The sequence below is a fragment of the Micrasema longulum genome, unplaced genomic scaffold, assembly GCF_059751315.1.
Source record: "Micrasema longulum isolate JH-2025_06_02 unplaced genomic scaffold, ASM5975131v1 h1tg001081l, whole genome shotgun sequence".
Lineage (NCBI taxonomy): Eukaryota > Metazoa > Arthropoda > Insecta > Trichoptera > Brachycentridae > Micrasema > Micrasema longulum.
This window is the reverse complement of record NW_028278269.1, coordinates 102,858-123,899: the sequence shown is the minus strand read 5'-3', so window position 1 is coordinate 123,899 and position 21,042 is coordinate 102,858. Positions and strand designations below refer to the sequence as shown.

Below are 21,042 nucleotides of genomic sequence, written 5' to 3'. Positions count from 1 at the left end.
ACCCACAACATCGCGCTTAAGTACCCTCAGCTATGGTTATTATTATATATGTTGAAACCTGCTTGCATAGGTAGATACTTTAGTAGGCACTCCATGCCATGTGGTAAATACAACTGCCACCCTTATCGTTCCCAATATCAAACTGTTGACTCCATTACACAGTGATATTATTTCACCAAGTGGACACGCAACCGCTACAATCAAATTCCAAAATTGTACAATCTTAGATAGTGAGAGTTTCTATAGATCCCCTGACCCCATGCGACGCGTTGAGTACTTTAATAGCATATTTTGTCCTCGTTTTTCATCAGATTGGCAGTTGCGCCCGAGACGCGTGTCTTCGACAGCTGGGTCATCGTCTTGTTGTAGGATTTTACGAAACCTTTGCACTCTTACGTAATATTCCTCTTGATTAGATATTATTTGTTAAAGCTTTTGTCGCGAGGGATTCGGCTCCGTAGCGACCTAGCCCAAGAACACAATGTCTCGGGAATCTCTCCAGACTCCGGACACAATGGGCCCTACCTTGCAGCTGCCGTAAGTTCTCGCCTTGTGACGGTACCCTATTATTCGGATCCGGCGATTTCTGCGCAAATAAATTTTAGCAAAAACCATTGTCGAGACGTCTGAGCGGAGAAACTATTTAAGAGTACAATGCAATTGCGCGACTAGAGGGAAACAATGCGAATTGGAGCGGGGAATATGAATTTATAAGAAAACGGAGTCGAAAAATTGGGTTCTTTATTATATTTTAGAAACATAAAAGGTTTGAATCGTTGAATGTAGTGTTTGTAGACCCTCGCATTTATTTTTGTAATATCCTTAGCGAATTCGTAAAAAATCAAAACTACTCTGAATCAATCCGTTTTGAATACAATACTTAACACAGAAAAATAATATTTATTGTGCGCGCACTGTAATCGGTTCCTAATTATTATGCGTAGGAATATACTTGAATCAAAGGGGGTAACATTAAATCCGAATACCCCTACTGCGTCGAGTGGTTGTACAAACATCTCCGGCTTCCCTCCCTTCGGTGGCATACATTATGTTTACCCGTTAGAGACACGGATAACTCTACATATGATAATTTCAACCCTTCTAGGATATCTTCAAAGAGTGCGCGAGAGTTTCGGGTACTCGTACCTAGTTGGATATTTTCTTTCCCTCGAGACGCGTATTTGCATTCAAATGACGGCAGTGTCTGAGGTTTCTTATAACACAGTGTTCAAGCCGTACAAACTAGTTTTCTATTTTTCCTAGCGTAAGGGTCGGTGCTACTGTTCGACTACTCGTAGGACCCTCTAAATGGGGTGAGTAGATTGGCACTCGCGGGCAAACCTAATTTTATGTCTTGTTAAGCACTAGAGTCATATTCACTCGGACTAATATATTACTAGTAGTTGCAACGAGGTATTAATTTGCATAATTCTATGATCTGTAAAACGCAGTTAGACTCGTGGAAGGCGATTTACTATGGCTTGTTGGCAAACCCTCACACAGTTATAAATTCAAACTACTGATTTAATTTACACATATTTCATCTCCCTAAAACTTTAACGTTGGTTAATATAATATTCTTCGAATTAAAATGTTGTCCTATTTAATCATGCGTGTCTAACGAATAATAAAATAACGGATTTATTTATTTATTTTAACACTTTATATACATATACAATTTACACACATATAAGAGCGGCATATTGCCTTTAGGCAATTTCTTCCTACCTACCCAAACAGTTTAGTTTGAGAAAATTACAAGTACATGGACATATTGAATCTTACAATTTTATACAAAAATTAAAAACAAAGATTAACAAAATAAAAATATAGATAAAATTAACACTATACTATAAAGAGAGGAAAGGGGATGGAAAGGAAATAAGAAAAACAAAGGAACAACTTAAATATTTACTTCTCTAACATTAGTGGGTAGATTGTTCCACAATCGAGCTGCTACTACTGTGAAAGAAGAGGCAAGAAAATTAGAGCGATGATAGGGTATTAAAAGGGTTCTCTCGTTACTAGAACGAAGAGATAGTCCGTGTTGTGATAGAGGTTGGAAGAACTCTCCCAGATAAACAGGCGAAGTGGGATTGTTAAAAATATTGTGAAGAAGTGATAGAATGTGAATGTTTCTTCTATGCCTGATAATGAGCCAGTGTAGTTGCGTGCGATATTCGGTTATGTGGTCGAATTTGCGAAGATCAAAGATATAACGTATACAAACATTCTGCAATCTGACTTATCAAGTAATTCAGAGTTAGCATCTGGATAACATACATCCGCACAGTCAAGGAGTGGAAGAAATAAGCTCTGGACTAATGTTTGCTTAACATTAATTATCAAGAAATGCTGTAATCTTTTAAGTAAGTGCAAACTGCTATAAAGTTTACGACTAACTTCGTTAGTCTGATCGTGCCACCCTCAATCCTTATGAATGATAATTCTTAGGTTTTTGACTGAAGTCATAAAATGGAATTTCTGTACCATCTATTTTGAAAAGAGGAAGTGTGGAAAAATTCATTTTTGAATACATTTTTTTACTACTAGAAAGTAGAAGTACAATTTGAATGATCTTACTTTGGTTAATTTTACGTACAAAATACTTTTTGTTCAATTTTAAGCAGCTCGCTATCGTGAATACAGTTTCGAGTAATCGAATTCGATCAATGCCTCCCTTTGTCCCTTAAAGGGAACACCTTGCCAATATGAATTTATTCTCGGACCGTTCTATTTCCTTATCGCGTTCGATCTCAGAGTTGAACTGAACCGTGCGCATTACCATACAGCCGTGCACGGTAATTAGGCGACCTCCACCCGCCGCCAGCCACCACTGCAGAGTTCGTTTAACTGAAAATCAACCTGTTGTTTGTGAGGGCCCGAGGGGAGGGAGATCGTTCCTTGGGGTATATTGACCCGCGGGTCGGCAGAAGGTATTTCTTCGCCCCTATTTTATATTTATATTTTACTTTTGCACCACAACAGGCCAGAAGGCCCAATTACAGTGGTGAACTACATCACAAAACTCCCAGGCTTGAGAAAAATTACTTTTTTTTATTTTATTGTTCTCACCGGAAATCGAATCCGGAACCTTCCGTGTGTGAGTCAATCGTCTTGACCACTACGCCACGGAGGCCGCCATTTTATTTTAACACCATCCACCCGCCATCACCTTTCTCACTTAGCCACTAACAAATTAAGTGTTTTTTGTAGTGACCGACCGAAACAGCCGAAACCGAAACTGAACTTCGGCTTCTGTTCTAGTTTCGGCTGACACCGAAACTTATTTAAATAAGTTAAAAGTCACTTCAAAACGCCAAAATTAGACGTTTTTTATTGTTAAATGAACATAAAATTGTATTTGTAATAAAATGTATAAATAACAAATAAAATACACATCAAATAAAAGGTATAAATTTTTATGAGGAAATTAGTTTATTTTTAGTACTTTTTGGTTTATTTATCTATTTATTAACGGACATTGTCCATTTATACAATGAGGAACTTCAGCCCTACGGGAAATTGGATACAAAAAATGTTTTCTTGCGCGGGGTAAAAATCAGAGCATTAAATTGTACCGCACAGTTTCTTGAAAATGTACGGAAAAAATATTTTGATAAAAACGCACTACTTTGAATGACGTCACTGGTTCGTGTGAATCAACCTATGATCTGAGAGCTATGGAAGATTTCCGGTCTACTTGTCAATTCTGGACCAATGGGAAGAACTAAATGAGAATAAGCGGAAATGAACCTCTGACGTTACACGCGGAGTTATTTCAGAAATGCAAAACTTTAAAAAATCGTAGTGCTGATAATACGATATATAAAAATTGAAAAAAAAAATTTTTGACTTAGTTTAATAGTCTATTAACAAATAAAAAATATTAAATAACCACTAAACTTCCTCATTAATAGGGTTTTAATATTACAATAAAAGAATAGTAAACAAAATCTTAAAAAGAAGCATTGACAAACATAAGGACATCAAGACAGGATCTGAACTATTTATTTAGTGCTCGTTTGAATCGCTGTAAACTTAAACAAAAAAGTACAGATCTTGTCTTGAGTTTACAAATAGAAACAGTTCTTCCATGTACGCTTTAGGAACTTTAACTTATAAACTATAAAAGAATTACAAAAATATAAATATGAAAGATCTTAGAAATACTAACTGTAGTCAACAAATCACAAAATCAGTCTAGTGTTTTTTTTTATTCAGATAAACAAATATAAGTATACAATATTACAACTAAATACATATTTTATATAAATTCAATACGTAATTTACATTAACGTTTCCCATTACGTAAAAGAAAAAACAATTCTTGTGAACATAATGGGGAGTGACGTCTTACAATAATTTGAATATTTTATTTTTAATTATTAATATTTTTAGGATAACATATAAATTGCAAAAAAAAAGAATGGTGTTTTTAATCAGTGCTACACAAAAAAAAAAATATATAATTTTTCACTTCTTTCTTAAATAAGTTGTTTTCCTGACGGCACTTTTTATTTTCTTTGCTCATTTTCATTAAAGAAAAATATTCCTCTGTAAGTATAATGATGTTGTGCTGTAGTTGTTTTTAATTTTGGAATTAAGATGTTACCACTTGTTCTAGGTCGCGTACTTACGTTTTGTGACGTAGAAACACTACTATTTATTTGAATGCACAACAATCCATTATCTCTAATTGGGCTATTTTTTAAACATGTAATTATGAATATATGAACCCAAATACAGCCGAACGTAATCCGACATTGCCACAGAACTGTATTCTTTATCCGCCCGGATAATGTGATAGTAATAATATGTTTTACAATATTTTAATTTTGCATTTTTGTCTATTTTGTTTGTGCAAGTCACAGTCCATTTTGGGTCATAATGATGTCCAGATTATCTTAGATGCATCTATGTTTGATTATTAGACGCATCCGTTTCATTGAAATCCGAAAAATGTGGACTTATATTTTGTGTTTTTTTTTTCGTAAATTTGACCCTGTTGTTTGTCCGGCCCTCTCATCTTCAGGGTGTGTTGCCCTTGTCTATTTTCGCCCTATTCTTGTTCTTACCGCTACCTTTGTGCGCCGTCAGTTGGACTCCAGTTATCCGTTTAACCAACTGTCCTCGCGGCGTGAAGGCAGGTCACCAGACGCTTAATTAACAAACTCCTCCGGTCGTGTCACACTCGATCGTTTTGGATAATGACCGACATTATTAAATTCGTCTTAGGGAAGAGGCACCTTGTCGATGTCTTCGCAATTATAAAATGTACACGCGGCACATTTATGAAACTAAACTGTCAACAGTATTTAGTTGCCGAGGTCGGTCAACGGACTTGTTAAATATTCGTCAATAAACCATGAACTTCCTTTTTTATTGTTTTATCGACCGCGAATCGACTATCACACGATCATCAAACATATCGCCATTGAGTCCTATTCTAAGGTCGATCGACTCATGCACTTAATAGTAATCAGAACCTGTGAGGAATAAATCTTAGTTAATAATTACACACGTAAAACTTATTTTTTATTGTATACTGTCTAAGAAATTTGAAAAATGTTTAAAAAAGGAACACAAATGTAATTTTATCAATTTTGTGTAATTTTGTTATTTAAGATATGTATTTATGCATGTGAAATTGTATCGACGAATACCTTCAAATCGTATGTTTTCAAGTATGTATCTTTGTTGAATTACCTTATACAATAAATAAAAAGTTTGTAATAAATTTATTTAATTACATACATAAGTTTATCGTACATTTGAGACATAATTCCCAGCTCTGTGGGACTAAAAGTCCCTTCTTCAGATGGGACGAGTGTATTGTAATTATTCTTCTTTTTCCTCGATGTCGCTACAGCCCAAATCGAGCCTTATTTATTATTTATTTATTTACGGGCTTATTCAGTCCACTATAGTTAAAATAAATACGTTTATTTTATATGCATACAGATACAATTAAATTTAAGTATTAACATAAGTTGTGCCCGTTTTTTTATCAAATGAAAAAAAGGAACACCAAAAGTAAAACAAAGTCAGTGGTTTATCTTCGTAATCTCTCGGAAGATAAATACAGTCTTGGTAATTGTCAAAAGTATAAAAATCATATTCAAGCGAGCATTTTTGGCATGAATTGGGATTTATTTTAGTTTAAAATCGCTTTGAAGTGGCCACTTTTTATCACAGTAGCCCATTTAAAATATGAATTAAAACTATTTTTAATTTTGGCGTCATTTATTGGTTGGATTCGATCATATGACGTCGAGATGATAAGTCAGTAGAACATACCGACGTAGATAGAGATAGTACAGAAGTTAAGTATACCGTATCGGTATGTACCGATAAAGATAGCCTTCGTAATTGCTATAATATCCTAATAGAGTCGCTATTAGTTTGAGGTCCCATATGTGTTGAGACAACAGGGACTTTACAAATGTTGTAGGATTCATCATTTCGTCTTTTTTCACCACAGATTTTGCGAAGAATTCTCCTTTTGTAGTTTTACCTAATACATAATACTAATAAATGCATCAGACTAAAAAAGCACTTATAACTGAAGAATGTTGACAAAAAAAACTTTTCTAACCACTGCTCAGCTTATTTTCTTGCCCACAAAGAACTTACGAGTATATGCTATTAATTAATTTTACTTAACCTTACGTATTCTATACGATGCCTTTTTATACACGTTTATTAAGCTTTATCATTTTCTTCTCTGTGTCCGGGCGGATTAAGAATATAAGAAAGTTATTCTAAAGTTATTAATGAAAGTTTAACTTTACGTGAGAGCGGTTTAATTATTTTTTTGACGCTTTATGTCACAACTTGAAAAGTACACAAGTATACCATTTGATACTTGTATATAAAAAAAATCAAACCCGGAAAAAAGCCTTTATATAACTTTTTCAACATCAAATATAAAAGAAAGTCAATGTCGAATTTTTCGCACACCCGTCGTTGTTCTACGATCCCGACGATATCTTTGAGATGTGCGGCAAAAACGAATAAATGTCACCCCTCCGTAGCTCGAATCGAATGTAAGAATGTACCGACTTTCAATTTTTTAATAACCATTGTGATTACGATTGAAATTTCAACAATGACCGTGCTCCCGAACCGTTCCCGATACTCCGTCCTGCCATCGGCGCTTGTTGATTTTCGGTCCCTGTTTTCGATAAGAGGTAAACAACCGTCGTGCTCCCCGTACAATGGCTTCCTTCCAAGGTAAGTAGTTAAACAATATAAGGGCAGGTGATGGGCGACAGCTGCACCCCTGGCCCCCGCCCCCGCCACCCCACGCGCCGAACTTCGTGTCAATTGTCTTGGAGAAATGAGTGAGACACCCCACGACTCAACTTTATCGTGTATTATACAAAATACAATAGTTTTATACATATTTTACCACCGTTTGATAGACCATTTTTAAGACTATCAAACGGTGGTAAAATAAGACATTTATCAAATCAATAATATAAGAACCAAGATTACGCTAGTATCTTTTTGAAAGCCTTACGAGTACAATAATTTGAGGAGACCAAAGGCTACTGGATCCTAAAAAAAATAAAATAATGCAGCTCTTTTGTAAGAAATCGCCTCAAAGTTACTGAACAGTAAAAATATCTATCAAAATTTACAAAATTAGTTGGTTTGCATAACATTTTGTTTATTAAGACAAATTTTTGGTGCAACTGGCCCTTGACACTTGTACCAATAAGTCTGGAAGCTTTTTTGTGGATGCCCCACGCTCAAACTAGGAAGCGAACTTGATCAATATATTTTTTATTTTTTATTTTAAAATTTATTAATAAACCCTTACGGATTAATACATTTAACCAAATATTTTTACTTTTAAAATTCATATTCTACAGTTAATAATAATATTTTTAACATATTTGTAAAGGTTGTCTGAATCTTTTGTTTGGCTTTGTCTAGTAGTTTATTGTATAATTTCAGTCCCTGGTTTATTAGTCTCGACTGTCCTTGTTTCGTTTTAAAAGGTTGAATATGATATTTTTCTGATATTCTCGTATTGTGTCCATGTTTACTACAATTTTTTTCAAGTTTTGTAGGATTATTTGAACATCAGAAGCGGCTGCATCATTGATTTATTAATACACTTACAGTTCAGTATTAATACAGTATTAATAAATCAATGGGCTGCATAGTATAAATTCCCATAATTAGGATTGTGTCATGTTTTCTGATATATCCGATTTGTGTTAACTCCCTAATAAGGCGATGCAAGATTATCAAAAAGCTTCTCATGGGGCTTCGAAGTGAGAAGATAAATAATGTAATAACAGTAGTGTTATCAATTATTACATACGAAACCGCTGTTTTTATATCCTGTTTTTTTTTTGGGGCTAGATGAACAAATTTTGACCATTTCATTTTCAATGTGCCAATAATTTGAGTTGAACATTTCAGCCTAACGCCATTATTTTACGATTATTTTGTCAAAACTCCATCTTTGCGTTGTTGTCGTGTTTTTGTTATTCTTCTTTCTCTAAATACGAGGACCATGTGGTGCACAGACCGTCACTAAGGACTACCGGACCTAAAAGGTTCACCTAAAATGGCAGGTGTTGGATTGCCTCGGGATACATAGAAATGTGGAATAGGCTTTATTATTCATGAAAAAACACGATATTAATGTATTCGAAGGAACATTGTAGATATTCAATAATAACCTATTATCATGTTATAAACATTAGAAATAGGTTTTTTTTCCATATCCATATATCGACATTATGCAATAATTTTAACTAGGTGTAAATAGTTTGAACCGGGTTGTGGTCCCGTGGCTAGTATCGCGTACTCACGGATCAGAGGTCCGAAGTTCGACTTGACTCTACCACAACTTATTACCCACTTTCTAATACTGTATAAGTTTGGATTTTGTCTAAGGAAAGAGATCATTGCAGGAGACTCCTGCGAGACATTGCATAGATTTAATTATAGTACTATTAAGCGTGTTGTCTAGATATTTATTGAAATTTATATTTATGTATTAACTTTTATTTGTAGTATTATTTAATGCTACTTTCTATTTTTTTGTATCCCAACTCAACACAGGGCCCTTGGTCTCGTAGAATTAGGAATACGTTAATATTATAGATAACTTATACAGCGCCATTTTCGTAACATAATACCTCAAGGACACTTAACAAAGTGATTCTATCGATAAATAAATTTAATTGAAACTTTTAAATTTGTAATTTAAGTAAAACAATTTATTTTGTTATTACATGCTACAGATTTATTCAAATGATTTAAAGAACAAGGGGGTTCTAAGTTTTTTCCGAAACATCATTTCACTCTAACACCTCACAACTCTGCTAGGAAAGCATTCCATGCCATAGGACCAGCGACTGCAAATCCACGTTCACCGAATTTAGTGCGCTGTTTGCGTAGAGGTATACTAACTTTTCCTCTCGCCGTAGACGTAGCTGATCTAAGCGTAACGCCGTAAGTCAGCTAGCTCATCTAGAATGCATAGTTCCCTTAGATACTCCGGAGCAGAGTTGTGGAATGATTTTTTTATTTATTTCATTGGAAAGCCAACAGACATTTATAAATGTATAAAATACAATTATACTATAAATACTTATCATAAAGTCCAATTAAAGACTTCCACAGTATATTGTTATTGTAAGTGTTGTCATATAAAGATTATACATAACTAATCATACGCAATTTACAATATTACTAAAAATATAAATGTGATACGTATTATTAAAAATAAATCTACTTCTGAATATTGGTCATATAGTTGCACATTGTAATAAATATATTGTGCATTTATTATGTGCCTACATACAGAACTGCACATAACCTGCATAATATAGGCTGCGGATTCAAGGTGCAACATCATAACTTGATACATAAGCCAAGAGAGTTTTGTATTCCACCCTCGGTGTAAAACGTAGTCAGTGTCATTCCCGAAGAAGTGGAGAGATATGACTGAACTTAGAGATTATTATTTTTTTCTGATATATATTTTTGTGTGAATAAACAAAAAAATATATACATAAATAAATATATAAAAAGTGTGTTATTTACAACTTATTGAAAATGGTCCCCAAAATGGAAATATTTCAATAAATCGTAATAACGCAAATATTTATTTTAGGGGTGTGGTCTCATAAAAAGTAAGAAAATCGTACGATTGAGCCATTTGAAAATCGCGCAATCAAAAAAAAACATGCAAAAAAACGGTTATTTTTTAAGGTATTTCTATTGAAAAATACACTTAAAAGTTTTATGCATCTAAACTATTATAATTATTTTTCGACTGGCAGATTACGCCTCTTAAAATTTAGACCAAACTTTGGTACATTGAATCTCATATAAAGACTCAGTTTTAAAGTCAAGTTTTTCAGATGATTCAGGTAAAAAATAAAAAGAATCGGGTTGTGGTCTCGTGGCTAGTGTCTCGGACTCACGGATCAAAGGTCCGTGGTTCAAATCCCACTCTACCCCAACTTGATTACCATTTTCTAATAGTGAGTTATTTACAACTCGTTGAAAATGGCGCTAAAAATTAAATATTTACGTCAATTATAAGAACGCAAATATTTCTTTTCTTTTTTAATAAAAAAATTAAAAAAAACAAAAGAGTTGCCGCGGTACTACTATCTAAAAATTTTGCTTTTCAAAAGAAATACAAGCATTTTCAATCACATAAATGTTGTGTTATTTTTATTTAATTGTACGTAATGTCACGCCTTCAATAATCGTTTTTTAACAAATAAAAAGATTTAAAAAATCACTGATATTATTTTTATTTTATTTACTCGTCGAAATTTACGATTTAGATATTTCTTCGTTCTCTCGGTCTCTCTCCTTTATCTAGAACGGGTCTGCTACATAATGTTTGCTTAACGGCAATACATAATATAGAGCACTACAGTCTGTGGCCGTCTTTAGTATCAGATGTTTCTACCGCTGAAAAATAAACAGCTGTCGTTAACAAAATATTTGATTTTTGTGACGTATGACGATGTCGCTCTATTTCTTTTCAAATTCGAAATTATTACTAACTGCTATTGAATGTCCTTAGTTCAAATGCGTTCGATGTAGAAACAATTATATATGCTACTGTATTTAAATATTTGTTTATTTTATACAATATTTTAAACGCCAGCTGCGGGCTTTTACATTTTTAAAACTAATACACAATTAGGTTTATATATTTTTAAACTGAAGAGCGATATGAAATATAAAATAAAATAATACAAAAATACAAATTAAAATTCAGAATTGGGTTGTGGTCCTGTGGCTAGTGTCTCGGACTCACGGATCGAAGGTCCGTGGTTCGAATCCCAATCTACCCCAACTCGATTCCCATTTTCTAATAGTGAGTTATTTACAACTCGTTGAAAATGGCCCTCAAAATTAAATATTTGTGTAAATTATAAGAACGCAAATATTTCCTTTTAAAAAAAAATAAAAATGTGTATACTTTAAAACAAAAAAAAGAATGGGACATGTACCTACACAAAATGACTAAACGACCAAATAACTATTCTACCTTTAATAAAGCATTTCTTTGAATTTTGATGTTGAACAGCGAGAAATATAAATAGAGCTAGGTATATTGATTGCTAAGTTATAATTAGTAAGTATAATAATTAGTAGGTACTAGATTTGCAAATAAAATAGTGCTGTTGCGTACGAGTTTTAGGAACATTAAAAGTTATAAAATCTTTAAATCAAGAACGTCCAATTAGCCATTCAAAATTTTGGACAAAATTATCGAATCACTGATAAAAAAAGTGTGAAAAGGTAACTAGTATAAAAAATATAAATAATCCAAAATATAATCAAATTACAAAGGGAAACAGTTAAATTTTATTCCGTAAGCGAGTTTCTCTGGTCCCGCACATGCCTCAAATTATTTTCAAATTACCAAAATCTGGATTGCAGCGTGTCCGGATTTCGGACCATTTTTCTGCGCGAACAGATGTTTTAAAACCTGTATGGTGAAAGGGACCCACCTCTCGCCGTAACTCTATACCTATCACATATCACGGAGATGACCATTCTGTTTATTGTTATGGCTATTCACCCAATAAAAGTAGTAACAAAATAGTCCTTTGTCCTTTTCGCATAATTTAAAGGTACATTTGATATAATTACAATGTCTTGCAATATAGTATAGTAGCTGGTGCCAAACTTGGTACCCGACTCGACCACGTGGTACGCAGGTACAAAGGTACTACTTAACTGGGTGCCTGGTCTCGCGAGTGCAAAAAATGCGAATATTGGTACAGGTAAACGTAAAAGTAACACGGGCAGATGTTATTTTAAATACCAGTTCTTGTATCCTTTGTGTAGTGGTAGGACGCAAAGAACGCCGTTCATAGTGTCCTAACTCTTGCAATTAAACTTACCGGTATCGAAATGCGACATTATGGTTTCTATGCAGATCTTGAAAATATTCAGTATGTAATATTTTGTCAAAATGTATTAAATCGAACACTTTGTTTATTTTGAAGCACTGCTAGTTTCGGAAAGCGCAGATCTTTCCATCTACGGATGTTATTATAAACTACACTACAGTCCCGTTAAACCGAATTGACGGGTCCGACAAGGCTTCGATTAAACGAAAATTCGGTTAAACCGGAAAATATGTATATAGCGAAAATGTGCGGCGTAGATTGAATAAAAATATGACGTTTCTAAAAGCACAAACCCGAGTTGCCTATTTTTTAAACCTGCGGGCTCACGCAGTCCTGGAAGGCCGTCGATGACGATCTTTCGACTTTATTCGGCGGAACTAAGGGCCGCTGGATTGGCGTGGGAGGAAGCGAGAGTGCTGGCCGGCGATAGGACCTCCTGGAGGCAATTGGTGATGCCGACATGCTCCACTTAGGAGCGGATTTTGAAAAGAAAAAGTAGTGTAAACATAAATGGTCTCAGAGTAATAATTCACGAGAGAAGCCCTTTAGCTCCATTGCATAGAACAAACGCGTTGCAAATTTTTAGTTTAACAACAAACGTGTAACGGACGGTATCGATTTGCGCTTGCAATTCTCGACCTGAGTACCTACGGCCCGTCGTATTCCTGTAAACTGTAGCTAACTTCGTGGTTGATAACCATAGAATGGTTTTTGTCCGTCCGTATGGGCAACTCTATTAGCCAGTGGCGTGGTATTACTCTATGGTACTGACAGGGATGGGGGTGGACTAATAAAGACGGGGGAGGTTTATATAACGGGATATTGTAAGTAATGGTGAGAGATTTTTAAATAAAATATTATTAATTCATATAAAATGAATTATCATTATTTTGTATTTTTTCTAAATTATTTTTCTATAATACGCTAGTTGAATATGTAAAGGTTTAGTGATGTTTTTAGTTACTACGCCAGTATTAAAAAAAAAACAGCTAAGATTTATCAACTCTACCATTATTATAATATAAAACAAAGTGTTTAATTTATTCCATTTAATCGTGTTATTTCAAAAAGCTAATGCCGGTTCAATAAATAATATGATATTTTGTCATTTTTTAATTTCTAATTTTTTATTTATTGATTTTCTGTTATGATCTAAATTAATCGGTTCGTTTTAAGGTAGCTCCACACGTTGGCCAATACGTTCACCAGTTAACGAAATCGCTGCACTGCCCACATGTTTGTGAGTCGTTCTGTGTCTCTTGACAGTCTCGACACGGGCCAATGTGCGAATGTGTTTAATCTCTGAGGCGTACGTCAAAAGCGCACAAGAAATATCTTCTAGTGAACCAAAAAACAGACAGGTTAAAAATCGGCCAAACTTTTTTATCACAAAATTAATAAACGTATTTTCGAATTACGGTTGTTATAAATAACTATTTTTTTTATTTATAAAAAAAAAGCTCTTTCAACCAAAAAATACGATATTTACAAATAAACCAAAATTTTACGCCAATTATTTAATGGGTGAGCAAATACAGCTTGTGACACATATTTATTTGTAAAAAATATTTTCTTTATCCACAATTAAATTTCCAGGAATGTGGGATCGAGGAAAAACATAAATACATTAAAATGTTGTAGTTGTTTACTTATTACATAATTTATATAGCCCTCATAACTGTGCACATTGAAACAAAGGGTTTTAGTTATTTTAAAAATATTTTATGCGTATTTTCACCAACAGTTTTCTCCTCGATAAATTGAAAAAATATTTCGTTGCTGCTCATATTCAGGCCGGTATCTTGTCCAAAGCCATTGAGAGAGAAAACCAACCTCCACCCGCAGCTGTTATAGTCCTGGGGGACTCTGTCTGATTTTAGTCAAAATCTAGGGCAGAAAAGAGCGTGCAATAAATAAATATACGATTACGATTTTTCTACCCTGGTTTTCCTCAATGCCTCCGTCACAACTTAATTGAAAAAAAAAACAATATTTTCAAATAAAACTTGTCCAAAGCCAGAGAAAAATAGACGAAAATGTCCAAAAATGCTTACTCCCTCCAGCAGTTCGTAGTGTATTAAAATAAAAACAGTAAAAACTGGGCCAGCGTGTGGACGATTTGACAATTCGTTCACCGAGAGATTTTATCTGTGTTAAAAAACCGACAATATTTCGGTCGGACGCGAATCTCCAATCTCCACTTGGAATAGAGACGGGCGCCTCGCCGCGGGTGCAGGACCTACCGAGTATTTTTTATATCCAACCTATAAAGTTAATATTACGCGGCCAAGGTAGCTCGCGCAAGGTGCACATCGCCAGCCACCTGTCTCGGTCGTCTGCAACATCTGTAATGCGGTACCTACCTCTCCGAGCACCTGATGGACCACGCTAATGGTTCCGAGTTCTGATGCACCTCCCGAGACTAAAGGTGCACTAGAGGTCACTCTGAATCAAATGCGTTGAAATACTTTTGACTAGACAATCACCTTTCAATGCGTTGCCAAAATTACAGTTTTTTTTATATATTTTTATATTTGTTCGGAATGCAACTACAATCTATTAGTTAATTTCCGGAAACGAAATTTTGAATAAATATGTATCCCTAACAGGTAACAGGCAACCGTTACATGCTAGGAAATTCGGCCCTTCGAACCTGGTAAAAATCGACCCTTCGGGCTTCGATTGAAAAGGTTCTGTGACCGCCCGAAACAATATTTTCAGCCGAAAGCGAAACCAAATTTCGGCTTTTCTAGTTTTCGAAACCATACCAGAACCGAAACTTATTTAAATCTATTCATTTTTAAATGTGTTACAACAGAGAGGGAAAACATTTTTGAGGCGGAAATATGGGAGTCTAGACATTTACAGGGCTTATGGCCTGTCATTGGCTGGTTTAAATGGCCACTTTACACATTGTGTAACATTCACCATTCTGCCTATGTTTTAACATCCACATTTCCTTAACTTTTCCATCTGTTGACTTTTGTGAAATAAAAGAGCTGAAACCTTTATCATGTGGGGGAGATTCATCCGGCTGAACCAATTCAGGTAACGCCTGACAACAATTTTCCAATTTTTCATACTTCTTCTTTTACCAGGTAGTTAATTCAACAATGTTTTGAGCATGTCCAAATGCTTGCAGACTGGCTGGATTTTCTCCCTAGGGAGTTGTTCATATTTTAATTTTAAATATGAACAACTCAATCCGGCCAGTCTGCAAGCATTTGGACATACTCAAAACATTGTTCAATTTATATTCACTTCAAAACGCCCGAAATTGGGCGTTTTTACTGTTAAACCTTACGAGCTCGTAAAAATAAGTGTTAAATACACAATTAAATAAAAAGCATCAATTTATTGAGCATTTAAAAAATATTTTTAGCGCTTTTTAGTTCATTGTCATGTAATACATAACTAATATCTAACACTTCTTCGATGTACGCTATAGGTACTTTAACTTCTTAACTATAATGGAATTACAAAAATATAAATACAAAAAAAGATGCACCCGAGTACAGCCGAACGTAATCCGACACATCCCGACCGCAGGTTCCGGCTGAGCCAAAGTTTCGGCCAATTTTTTGCCGAAACCGAAAATATGGCCGAAACTCGTTTTATTTTCCGCAACCGAAACCGAAACTCGGTCACTATCTAATGAGGAAGTTCAGTGGTTTTTAATTTTTTTTTATTTCTTAATAGACTATGAAATTAAGCCAAAAATTTTTGTTTTTAATTTTTATATATTGTATTATCAGCGCTATGATTTTTTAAAGTTTTGTATTTCTGAAATTACTCCGCATATGACATCAAAGGTTCTCTTCCACTTATTCTCTGTCAGTTTTACCGATTGGTCCGTTTACGGTAAGTAAACCAAGTATCTTTTACAGCTCACTCTCTTATCATTGGTTGATTCATATGAACTAGTGACGTTGTTCTAAGCAGTTCGTTTTTATTAAAATATTTTTTTAAATTTTTTCGTCCATTTCCAAGAAACTTTTCCGTACAATTTAATGCTCTAATTTTTACCGCTCGCAAGAAGACATTTTTTGTATCCAATTTCTCGTAGGGCTGAAGTTCCTCATTTTATCGACCCTTTGGGCCTCAGAATTTTTTTTTGCTGTTCGGAGCAGTCTAAATGTAGTAAAGAAGAATCTCTCGCTTAAAATAATGTTATCAAAACCACACAAAATTTACAGATATATTAAGTATCTACGCAAAAAATTTGGTTAGTAAACTTGATTAAAATTGAAATGTGAAAAAGCTATAATTTAAAATAATAACAGTGATTTTCTCTCTTCTATACAGCTTGATGCCCATTGAGGTGATTTGACAAAAATAGAGCCATATAAATAATCCATAATAATAGCAATTGATTATCAAATTCCTTACAGTTTACTTTCCTCGTTACAGATGCCGACTTCATGTACGTCCCGCCCTCTCTCACCGCCACGGCCTGCCTCGTGGCCGCGGCGCGGGGACTCGGCGCTGGGGCGCTGCCCGCGCCCGCCGCGCCCGCCGCGGTCCCCGGCGCTTCCTGCAGCCCCACCCAGGACGGGCTAGGCGCCGTGTGCGCCCTCAGCGGAGCGGAGCCCGCGCTGGCGGAGCGCGCCGTGCAGCACGTGGAGCGCCTCGTGGCTAGGGAAACCGCGCCCCCCAAGAGCGCTTACCGGGAAGCGGTGGATCCCCCCGGCACCCCGACCGACGTACAGGACGTCCTCTTCTAACACACCACTACCGAACTTTATTATGATCTCACGAACACAAAATGATGCAGACTCTTTCGTGTCTATTGAATTTTAGTTTGTTTTACGATGCTTAAGTAACAATCAAGTGACACCAGCAATATTTTTAGTTTGTCCAAAAATTTGTAGACAGACTGGATTTCACCCCCTAGGGAGTTATTAAGATACACAACAGGTTCGAAGAATTGAAGAAATATGGATGTTCAAACATAGGGGAAATGGTGGAATTTACACAGTATGTTACACAATATTTCCTTCTCTTGAATGTTTTCCATTTCCTTTGCAATATGTTAATTAAGTGACAGGCACCGTGGCGCAGTTGGTCAGACGGCCAACTGTGAAACTGGCGTCGCATGTTTGTTTCCTGCCAGTTACAAGAAAAACAATTGAAGAGTGATTTTTCTCAATTGGTCTGCATATTGTGGATTTTTCATAACTTCCTTCCAAATCCTTCCTCTTCCATCCGTTGACAAGCCTCCAAAATAGAAGCTTAGCTGGTCATTCCTTTTCTAGAAAGGGAATATAGAGTTTATCTTGATAAAATCCTTCGAGAGCTCAAAGAACTTAAAATATCTTAATTATCTTGATAAATGCTCCATTGCAGTAACCCTGAAGTAAATTTTTCATATATTATGCACTATTTGGATCTGTCTGTTTTTTTTTTTTTTTTTTAACTAAAATGTGTTAAATCCTTTATATCCGAGTGTGTCTTATGCACATGTATATATGTGCGGCCTCCGTGATGTAGTGATTAAGACACTTGATTAGCACACTGATTGTTCCAGGCTCGTTCTGTGCTGTAATGAGGAAATTCAGTGTTTTTTTTTTTCTTTTTTTATTTGTTAATAGAGTATTTACTGATCCAAAAAAAAATATTTTATTTTTATATATCGTATTATCAGCGCTATGATTTTTTTTAGTTTTGTATTTCTGAAATAACTCCGCGTGTGACGTCAGAGGTTGTTCTCTGACAGTTCTTCCGATTGGTTCGTTTGCGGTGACCAAACCGGATATCCTTCAGAGCTCTCATAACATTGGATTGTTCATATGAACCAGTGACGTCATTCAAAGTAGTGCGTTTTTATTAAAATATTTTTTTTTTTTTTTTTCGTATATTTTTGAGAAATTTTGCCATAAAATTTAATGCTCTAATTTTTACCGCACGCAAAAAATCATCTTTTGTATCCAATTTCTCGTAGGGCTGAAGTTCGTCATTCACCACTGTAATTGGGCCCCCTGACCTGTTATGGTGCCAAAAAAAGTTGATAAAAATATTTTTAAATTGCATAAAAAAAATATAACAAGAATGCTGCATTCCAAAATATATAATGGGGTACTGAAGAGTTTACTGCTGCTCTCAATTAGTACACCTGAATTTTGTATTATATCAATGCGTACAAATACATGATTTTTTTCTACCCTTGACAATATTGTTTTTACATACCTAATTGTTATTTAAGCAACTGATATTTACACCTAATTGATGTCTGCATAGAATTTACCCACCGGTTGTAATTAATAAAGACTAACCAAAGCTTGATGTAGGATTTTAGTATAGTAAATTATGTTTTCTAATAATATGCCTCTTAACTATGTTCCATTTAAGATTATGTAAACTTTGCCCTTATGTATAAGATTTACTCATTTCATTCTGGATAGTATTGTAATTTATACATTCTTAGTTGTTTTTTTAGTGTTATCCTGACATTATGTATATTTAATTATGTTGTAAATAGTAACCATTGCCTTGTAACATTAAGAAACCACGTGTATCCGCTCTTACCAAAGTTAATTTTCTTTTGTGTACCATTAAAACAATACTTATATTTAAACAAAAAAGTATTAGGTAATCCGATTTTCATACAAAACTTTTAATACCCAAAATATTAGCAAAATTCTTTGGTATACTTAGGTGAAAATTACATGAGTTATCATATTTCTTCTACTATTTTTAAGATTATTTATTACTGTTGCCAGTTGTTATTTGAGTTTTATATATTTTGTTAGCTCCAACGATGTTTTATAATAATTTGTCTTTGTTTATTACCTCGTGTAAATGTACATCACTTCTCAGTGCTACAAATTGACAATAAGTTGTGAGGTTGTGAACTTACAAAGTGAATTGTTACAAACTGTTGGTTAATACTAAGGATTAAAAAATGCCTTAAATTCGGCATAAAATTAGTTTCAATTTTTAGAAAATATCTAATGTTAAGTAGGCCTAAATTTGTATTCTATTTATTAGTTTATTTCAGTTAAATTAATTTTTATTTTGAAACATGTAGTTGTAAGACTTTTGAGTGTGTCACAGCTTCACTAAGCATATTACTTAACTTATACGATCTCAGAGCGTAAACTATTGTAAGCTGTACATTGTACTTTGGTATGATAAAAAATATTGAACTATAATATAAAACGATGGAGAGATTAAATCAATTTATTACTTATAAACAAAGTATTGTAGTGATTATGTTTGATACATAATGACACCTTTGGAGTAAGCTGGTAATAATACATAAATATATATTTAGTAAATGCGAGAATGCGCTACCATTTCAATTTCTTTCACTCCAAAGTTGTGATTGAATTCATGACCGCGTGTAAATATTACTTATAGAATTATGTTTCTATCATAGATCTGTCTCTAAACACTTGAAAACTGTATTATAACAAATAAATGTCAGGAGTACATAGCGTTTTTATTGATAACAGTCAATAAATAATGATCAATCACACAACCACGAAAGTAATTTAACTTGTATTATAATGTTTAAATTATGAAGTTGGCTTGGTGTTCGTAATACTCAACATTCCTTTTCAACAACTCCATTAAAATAAAATAAGTAGTCCTTTTGTTTGACAGGTCATAAACCTATGTATGTATACATACCTAAAATGTATTATAATTGTATTATTTTAGACTATTAAATAGAAATTGGTTGTGCTTAATTTTATAAATGTGTATTAGATTTAATGTTAAGATATTATTCTTAACACATTTGATCTCTTGTTAAAAATCTTAACTATTATTTTGTGTTGGGTTTTTCTTTAGTGTTCGTGCTAATAACACTTGTATACTGATTGTTTTCAACTGTATACAATTGATTAATGTTTATTTTTAAAGATTTCCCTCCATTTATATTGAAAGCTCTAATTTAAAGAACTTCTTTCATATCCTTTTAACCTAATGTCTCCCAAAAAAGTGGGATCTAAGAATTATTAGTTTAATTTGTGTTTCTCGAAAGAAACAGTTTACTTGATTATGAGTAGTTTGCTAGCTGCTCTACTAAATAATTAAAAATAAACATTTTGTTATTCGAAATAGTTTTCTAGTCTACCAGAATTCAAATAATATAATGACTTCATATGTAGAGTTTGCTGTCTATTAACCATTCAACTACTTTCTTCATTTTGTAATGAACACTTATCTTATTTTATCAATTTTCATTGGACTTATTGATTTATCGTTCTATCGTTGTGTATCAAGTGATTAAATGAAGATTTTTTGTTTCTATTTTTTATAACGGATGGAATGCTCCATATGAGCCAAAATACTTTTCGAACTATGCTTTACACGTCTAATATAAATATAGGTATGTATTTGCACAAACTCATTGATAAATAATAGCAGCTTTAATTATTATATAATTATTTTCTTTCGTTTACACGTGTCTCTTTAAATATTCAAAGTGAAAAGTAAATTAATAAAACTCCCACACATTAATATTATGAAAGAGGTGACTGAGTTTTTTTTAAACAATGATCTACTCTAGATTAAGACTGTGCCTTATAAAAATTGTTGCATTTATAGTGTGCCTTTGATACTGTTTTCTATAATTTGAAAGAAAAAATGCCATATTTTGTAAAGTTTTACATTATGTTTA

General features: G+C 33.9%; 1 protein-coding gene across 1 annotated transcript in view; it reads left to right on the top strand.

Annotated features, from left to right (window-relative positions):
- Positions 1-18,454, top strand: part of LOC148277114 (G1/S-specific cyclin-D2-like) — a 44,003-nt gene extending 25,549 nt beyond the window's left edge. The window contains exon 4 of the mRNA XM_088233311.1: positions 16,827-18,454. Within this exon, the coding sequence (XP_088089437.1) occupies positions 16,827-17,140 (314 nt within the window). The 3' untranslated portion in view covers positions 17,141-18,454. The remainder of the gene's footprint in view (positions 1-16,826) is intronic.
- Positions 18,455-21,042: the final 2,588 nt, after the last annotated feature.